Below are 8020 nucleotides of genomic sequence, written 5' to 3'. Positions count from 1 at the left end.
ACCGCGGGACGCTGTAACAATCCTAATCCTAATCCTAATCCACCACCATGCTGATGCCCGCTTTGGTCAAGCCAGAGGCAATCGCTGCGTGGTCACCAAAGGGGTCGGCGACGGTGAGACACGCCGGCAAATCTACTGCAGCCAGGAGGGGCTCCACTGCTGCAGGGCGGTAGGGCAGGGCTGGTAGGTCGCCACGCAGGTACGCCTCGGCCGCGGCCGCGACGCGGTCCTGGTTGGGCTGCGGCCACGTGCCGGGCATGCCCGCGTGGAGCCGGTCTGCCACCCAGGTGGGGGCGGTGACGTTGGCGACGGCGCCACGCGGTCGCCGGGACGGTCGGCGCGCAGCCGGGGAGGGCTCGTTGTAAGCGGAAGCGGGGATACGGGCGCCGTCGGGCTTCAACACCTTTCGCAGCTCGCGCAGCGTCATGGTCTCCTCGTCACCGTCCGTGTACCTCACCAGAAAATACTCGGGGCGGGCTTCCTTGCCTCGGAAGTGGACGCGGCCCCAGTAGGTGTGGGGCTTCTGGTGGACTGGATGAGCAAACTGCTTGGCCACGACGCGACCCTCTAGTTCCGCGCATTCTTGCAGGTATCGGCGGGCACGGGCGTTGGGGAACACGACGCCCTCGGGCAGCCTGGCTTCTGGACCGGCCGCAGCACGGCGACCGGCCGCCTCCAGTTCTGTGACGCCACTGGCCAGGCAGTCTGGGCACACCCAGACCTCCTCAGCCGGGGGTATCTCGGTCAGGGGAGACGCCAAGCAACCGTTGTGCCAGCCCCGGCCGCATCCGTCGCAGAGCAGCAGGGAGGCCTCCCCCTGAGGGCTGTGGCACACCTCGCACTGCAAATTGCGGTCGTACGGCTGGAGAGCCGGGTTGACGGTCGGGTCGATGTTCGGGAGGCTGCAACGCGCGCAGTGTGAGGCGTGCGCCTTAAGGGTGCGGCCGCACTTGCCCATGAGGGTGAGCATCCCCGCGGGCCAGACCTTCTGCACGCGGAGGATGGGGGGCATGGTGCCTGTCTGTAGGGTGCTGCTGGTCTGGTGGCGCTTGAGCCACACAAAGTCGCCCGCAGCGAGCGGCGGGCCCTGGCCGCCCACGTACATGCCACTGCGCACCGCCTGGTACCGCTGCGTGTCCCTGTGCTGGGCGATGGCTAGATTCTCGTCGATGGCGGGGCAGGCGCGGCGCACAGCCTCGGCCCGCTGCAATACGTCGAGCGTCACCGCCAGGGGGTCGTCAAAGCTCAAAGGGGCGGCGATGACCGCCTGGACTGACGCCGGAATGGCGGGGGCGCGACCGAACAGGACGTGGTAGGGGGCCAGGCGGGTGGACTCTTGCGGGCTGCAGTTGTAACCCAGGGCGAGCCACGCGCAGTACTTGTCCCAGTCGGCCGTGCTTTCCTCAGCGAGGCAGTGCTTTGCCAAGGCGCCCTTCAGGGTCTGGACTGCCCTCTCCGTGAGGCCGTTGCTGGCGGGGTGGCTGGCGCTGGTGGAGCGGTGGTCAACAAAGGTGTCGGTCAGCAGCCTTTGAAACTCATCGCACCACTCTGAGCCCTGGTCGGTGAGCACCTCAGCGGGAGCGCCGAATCGGGCGAGGACGCTGTGCAGAAACGCGAACGCAGTCGTCGCCGCCTCCTTGTCAGGGATTGGGGTGATGACCACCGTCTTTGACCAATGCTCTATGCACACCATGGCGTAAGCGTGGCCGCGGGCGGTTTTGGGGAACGGTCCGGCGAGATCGACGCCCCAGCGGTAGAAGAGGCCCTTGATTGGGAGAGGGCAGAGCTCCGGCTGGCTCTGATTGAAGGAAGCTTTGGCGCGGGAGCATGGTTCGCAGGTGCTGACCACCGCAGTCACGTTCTCATACATGCCGCGCCACCAGAACTTCGAGGCCACGAGCGCTGCGGTGCGCTTTGTACCCAGGTGCCCCAGCCCCTCATGGGTCTGCTGCACGAGCACGGCCCGTTGGTCCGGTGTGGGCACCACGCGCACCGAGCCGTCAGCCATGCGGCGATACAGGCGGCCGGACTGCCAGGTGTACTTCTGGGCGCGGCGTTGCAGCCGCCGCCGTTCGGCGTCTGTGGCGCCCTCCGGCACCTGCCGCGAGCGCAGGTACTGCAGAGCAGCCTCATCCTCCCAGATGTCGCGGCCCGTCTCGCCAATTTCGGCCGCCGCGGCAAGGGCGTGCTGGGCGGCGGAGGCGGCGTCGCTCCATGGCTGGAATGACTCGAGGGGCGCGGCCGCTGGCGTGCCGGCCGGGCCCGCGGCTACTGGTGACGTCACCCGGCCGCTCTCGGGCGGGGCAGGGGGGCAGGCCCAGCGGGTCACATACAGGCTGATGGCAAACAAGTGCTCCAAGGCGTTGGCGTCCATGCACCCGCCGGTGATACGATGCCGCTGGGCGGTGCTCACACCAGGCGCCGCCGTGGCGCCGGTTTCGTACCCCAGGGCGCGTTCACGCTCGTCCGCGTTCGGCTCCGGGGGATCGGCCAGCTGCAAGGGGTGCGTGCCGGCTTGATAAATGCACCCGGCCTTGCCATCCCTGAAGCTGTACGACCGCTGGGTGGCCATCAGCGTGGGGAGGGCACAGCGCTTGCCAGGGTTCTGCGTTGAGCCCTTGTTGCACACATACCAAGGCGCTGACGGGGAGCTGCTCGTGGTGAACTGGACAGGGCGCGTCACTCTCCCTTCATCGAGGATGGAGTCCACGTAGAGGTCGGGCGCCCGCCTGACGGCCTTTGCGAACACATGTGCTACCACCGCGGAGTCGGCGAGGTTGGTCCAGTAGTTGCGCAGGCGGTGGGCGTAGGACCCGCACTGAGCGGCGTCCAGGGAGATTGGCCGCCCCAGGGCTCTGCAGATCTCGGGGTAGTCGATTGCCTGCACGGTCCCCTTAGAATGGTGCATGTGAGTATTTTCCAGCAGATAAGCAGGCGGCCGGCTCCGCTGCAGTTGCTGCAGTGCGCCCACTATGCGCAGCAGGTCGTAGAAAGTGCTAGAGCGCCGGCCCTGCAGCCCCTTGCCGGAGCCTGCAGCCGACAGGTCTTGGCACTCCCAGCCTGCCACCACCATCCACTGGGACCCGTTCAGTGCGCCGGCCGCCGCCAGCTCTGCAGCACCGATCAGGCGCACGTCCTGGGGGATCGAGAGCATGCGCGCGGTGGCGTCCAGCGATAGCAGGCTGGGGTAGCGGGCCGCGAGCGCTGCCACCCTGTGCCGCGCTACCTCCTGGCAGGGCAGGTGGTTGTCGCAATACACGTACTGCTTCACAGGCACGCCCCCGCGCAGGACCATCTCGAGGCCCGCGCACAAGCCCCCAAAGGGCTCGAACAGCACGATCCCTTCCTCCAAGGCTTTGGCAAAGAAGGAGGGCGCAAGGGGGGTGGTGTTGAGCGAGCTCGTAGGCCGCACTCCAAGGACATCTGCCGGGCCTGGCTCAGGGCGCCAAGCCAGCGGGGCCGAAGGCTGAGCCGGCGCGTCCGCTTGCATGGCCTCTCGCACCCACTTGGCAGCCTTGCGGTGCATACGCTCCCTGGCTGTCATTGCGGCTGGCTCGTCCGCCCAGGGTTCCACTTCGCCCAGGTCGAGGAGTGAGCCGTTGTGCCCGCTGAAGAGGTTAAATGAGGTGGGGGCGTAGGTGTCGATAAAGGAGGTGCCCGTGGCCAGGGCCTGCTCCAAGCAGGTAGCCATCACAGCGCTCGCCTCTGCTGCTGGATCCGCCATCATTTGCTCGTGTGTGGGCCCGGCCATCAAGGCAAGCGCGTGGGCAAGCCCGGTAGTGGGCTCATTTCCCCCCCCGCAGACGATCGAGGCCGCTAGCGCTGCTAGAGGTGCTTCTGGGTCGAGCCGCGCGCCCGACGCGTCATGTGTGCAAGGGAGCGGCAGGCGGGAGAGGGCGTCTGCGTTCTGGTGGGCTTGCCCCTGGCGGTGCTCTATGGCCAGCTCGTGCTCCTGAATGATGGCGGCCCAGCGTGCATACTGCCCTGTCACGTGCGGGTTGGTGAAAAGCCACTTGAGCGCGGCGTGATCCGTGACCAGCGTGAAGGGGACCCCATACAGGAAGGGTCTGAACTGTTTGATGGCCCAGACGGCTGCGAGCATTTCTCCTTTGGATGCTTCGTACCGTTGTTCAGCAGCGTTCAGAGAGCGGGAGATGCATGCGCACATGTACTCCTGCCCATCGGCGTCCTTCTGGCCGATCACGGCACCTATGCCCTTACAAGACCAGTCGGTGTGCAGGAAGATAGGGCGGGAGTAATCAATGGGGCGCAACGCCTTGCCTGGCGCACAGATCTCGCTCTTCAGCTCGCTCAGCGCCTGGTGCTGCGGGGCCCCCCACTCCCACCGGCAGTTCTTGGCGGTGAGCGCAGTCAGGGGCGCAGCGATGGCCCCGAAATCGCGGCAGTAGCAGCGGTAATAGGACAGGAGGCCCAGAACGGCGCGCAGCTCCGACACGTTGGAGGGGGCGGGCATCTTTTGGATAGCCGCCACTTTGGCCTCTGTCGGGGAGTGACCGTACCGGCTCACGTTGTGCCCAAGGTACTCGACGCATTCTGCCCCGAACACGCTCTTGTGGGGGTGAACTTTCAAGCCGTGCTTGTTCAGGGCTTCGAGCACCCGTGCCACGTCACGCACGTGCTCCTCGGGGGTGTCGCTGGCAATGATGATGTCATCTATAAACCCGCGGGCGCAGTCCATGCAATTGCCTTCTGCTAAGCAGCAGTCCACCGCGCGCTGGAAGAAGATGGGGGCGCACTTGAGCCCAAAGGGCATGCGCACAAACCGGTACAGGACGCGGTCGCACCAAAAAGCGGTTTTATCGCGGTCCTCTGGCGCAATAGGGATCTGATAGAACCCCGAGCGCAGGTCGAGCTTCGTGTATATCTTCTTGCCCCCTAGCCACTGGAACAGGTCGTCAACGTGGTGCAGCCCGTGCTCCTCCCGCAGGGTAGCCGCATTCAGGCGCCTCAGGTCGTGGCACGTGCGCAGAGCCGTCCACTCCCCGTGCTCGTCCTTCTTAGCCGCCACCACCATGTTGCAGGCGTATCGGCCGTTAACCACGCACACCTCGCAGAACCCGGCCGCCAGCCACTCGCGCACAGCCTTGAGCTGCACCTGTAGCTCGGCGGGGGAACAACGTCTGGGGCCCTCGTGGATGGCTCGATCATGAGAAAGCCGTATGCGGAAGTCGCCCATGGGCCCGGTGTACCCAGTGAGGTCAGAGAGTTCAAAGGCAAAGCAGTGCTTCAGGGAGCGCACTGTCTGCTGCAGTTCAGCCAGGTGGTCAGGCGTGAACGCGCGGTGATTGCCATACAGCCACCCAAACTGATCGTCCTTGGTATAATGGGTGCCAGGCGGGGGCAGGTACGCGCCGTCCGGCACGAAAGCAGACACCGTCGCGTTGGCCCACACCGCGGGCCCCTGCGCGGCGCCCACTAGCCCGAGGGCGGCGACGGCGCCCGGCAGCGCGGACGGGGCGGTGTGCGCAAACAGAGTCCCTGCATTCAGGCCGATGGCACCGGCGGCAAGCAGGGCCAGGAGAGTCAGCCCTGCCAAAGCAAGCCTCGGTCGGCTCGTGCCCGCCACGCGCAAGGCCGGTACCGGGGCGTTCGCGCGGGTGCGAGGAAAGGCGGCAACCCGATGTTTCTGACGGTTGTTCTTCAGGCGGCCCGGAGCGCGCGCAACACGCGCCACGCGCTTGCGCAGGCGCACGTGATGCCGGGTCAGGAGGCCCTGGGGGGGTGCCCTGCTGGGCGGGAGGGAATAAGGGGCGGCGCTCCGCACCCACCACCCGATGCCGGCGGCCAGGCAGCGCAGCGGTCGCCACACCAGGACGCGGTGAGCGGCTTCCACCGCCTGCGCTGCCCACAGGCTGCTCTGGACGCAATGCCACGCCAGGCGTGCCACTGGCAGCGCCAGGGTGCGGAAGCAAGCTTCGCCTTGCCAGGCCCATGCCGAGGCAGCAACCGCCCCCAAGCTGGCGGAGAGCCACTGCTCGCTCAGAATGTGCCATAGCACCACGTTCATAAGCAGCAGCGCTACTCCCCCCCAGCGGGCGGCTGGGGCGGCCTCAGAGAGGAAGCAGGCCACGGCGTCCTGTGGCTCCTCCCAGCACGTCCGGCGACGCCCCCACTGGGTCTTCCACCAGCCCTCAGCCGCCCTTTTGGGGGGGTTGGCCTCAGGCGACGGCGTGGTAGCGCCCGCGGGCTCGGTCCCTGCGCTTGCGCTTGCTGGCGCGTCGGCCGCCACAGCATCCGCCCCGGCGACGGTCTGCGTCCCGTCCTCAGCCGCCGGCGCGGTGGGGGCCGAGTCGCAGCCGGGCAGGCGGTCAGCATTCGCCCCGGCGCCGGTTTGCGTCCCGACCTCAGCCGCCGGCGCGGTGGGGGCCGAGTCGCAGCCGGGCAGGCGGTCAGCATTCGCCCCGGCGCCGGTTTGCGTCCCGTCCTCAGCCGCCGGCGCGGTGGGGGCCGAGTCGCAGCCGGGCAGGCGGTCGGGGGGCTCCTCGCCCAGCAGCGGCCCGCACGGCTGCACCGTCAGGGGCCGTCTCAGGTACACAGGGCGCGGCAGGCGCGATGCCTCCGTGCTCCATAGCGGCAGCAGCTCAGGGCGGTGGTACTCGACCAGGTTCTGAGCCCAGCCCAGGAGGGTTAGCTCCTCGACGTCGCAAGGCGCGTCTGCGGGGGTGTAAACAGGCCGGCCGTACACCACAACCTCCTCCAGGCACTCGACTGCGTTGTCCCACCAGAAGCCGCTACACAGCCCGCGCAGGGTACCCCCAATCCTGGGGTCCTCCAAGGCTGCCTCCCACCGGGTGAGGGGGTCCTCCTCGGCAGCGAAGTAGGGCACGATGGGTGTGGCGCTGCAGGCAGCCCAATGGTCCCGTGCGTTCAGCTCCGCCGCGCAGGCTGCCAGCCTACGCTCCAAGGCGGCGTCGGGCGGGAGCTGCAGGATCGCGCGCAGTTCGTCGTCCGCGCCTGAGGGCGCTGCCGTCGGGGGTCCTTTGTCCGCAGCTGTGGCCAGCGCAACCTCCCACTCGCTGCCTGCAGCCATGGCATGCGCGGGCCAGCCGTACAATTCTGCCAGGTCCGCCCAGGAGGCGGCTGCCTGCGCAGAACCGTCCCTCGTGGCCGCGTCTAACGCCACCATGGGGAGGGTCGCCCGGCCGCCTTGGCTGGTCGTGTAGTGGTAGCGGTGCGTTTTCCCGTCCACGTGACTTTCCAGGGGCCCGAACCGGGTGATCCTGTTGCCCACCAGCACGTCAAAGAGGGTGACCCCATCAACCAGCAGGAATAGCTGTTGCTCAACCCTGCTCTCCTGCGCTGTGCCTGCAGCGACCACCAGGTCTGCTACCACGCCCGTGCTCGTGGACGAGCTGCCGCCAGTGGACCCGTAAATGCGGCGCGCCACGGGGCGCGTGGCTGCGCCAATGCGCTCAGCGTACGCACGCGACATCAGGTTGCACGAGGCCCCGCTGTCGTCCATGACCCTCAGCGGCACTGCGGACCCCTCCTCCCCGGTAGCGGTGCGGAAAACCAGGGTTACCCCCAGGGCCGCATCGTATTGCGCGTGGAAGAAGAGGCAGCGCCCCATAGAGGCCGCGTGCTGCTGCAGCTCCATCTTTGCGGTGGCCTGGGCAGGAGTCAGCTCAGGGTCCCCAGCCGCTGCTGCCGCGGCGTTTGCCTCGTCAGGCGGCTCGCCCGGGTCTGCCCCGGATGCGCGGCGTGCAGAGCGCCGGACCGGTGCACGCCCGGTGTCCCCCCCCAGCCCATCGCCCGCGGCGAGGTGGCTGCCAGAGGGCGCTGCGCCCGCGCCGGGAAGAAGCGGAGCGAGGGCCGCGAAGGGCACCGCCGCTTGGCTGGCTCCGGCCAGCAAGCCGCCGAGGAGGCCGCGCTGTTGCAGCCGGCGCAGGTCAGATCCTGCCAGCATGACGGTGGCGTCGACGCACAACTCGGCCAGTGCACCGGGGCCGCTGGCCGACGCTGCCGCCGCCTGGCCGGGGGAAGGCGACGGGGCAGGGGG

At 68.1% G+C, this 8020-nt stretch overlaps 1 protein-coding gene across 1 annotated transcript; it reads right to left on the bottom strand.

Annotated features, from left to right (window-relative positions):
• Window positions 1-34: 34 nt before the first annotated feature.
• MNEG_11595 (hypothetical protein) lies at window positions 35-7618 on the bottom strand (the record flags this gene model as incomplete). The annotated part of the gene is made up of 1 exon (XM_014039933.1): window positions 35-7618. One exon carries the CDS (start codon window positions 7616-7618, stop codon window positions 35-37), a length of 7584 nt encoding a protein of 2527 aa, XP_013895387.1.
• Window positions 7619-8020: the final 402 nt, after the last annotated feature.

The sequence above is a fragment of the Monoraphidium neglectum genome (genome assembly GCF_000611645.1).
Source record: "Monoraphidium neglectum strain SAG 48.87 unplaced genomic scaffold scaffold02820, whole genome shotgun sequence".
NCBI lineage: Eukaryota > Viridiplantae > Chlorophyta > Chlorophyceae > Sphaeropleales > Selenastraceae > Monoraphidium > Monoraphidium neglectum.
This window is presented reverse-complemented; position numbering and strand designations above follow the sequence as displayed.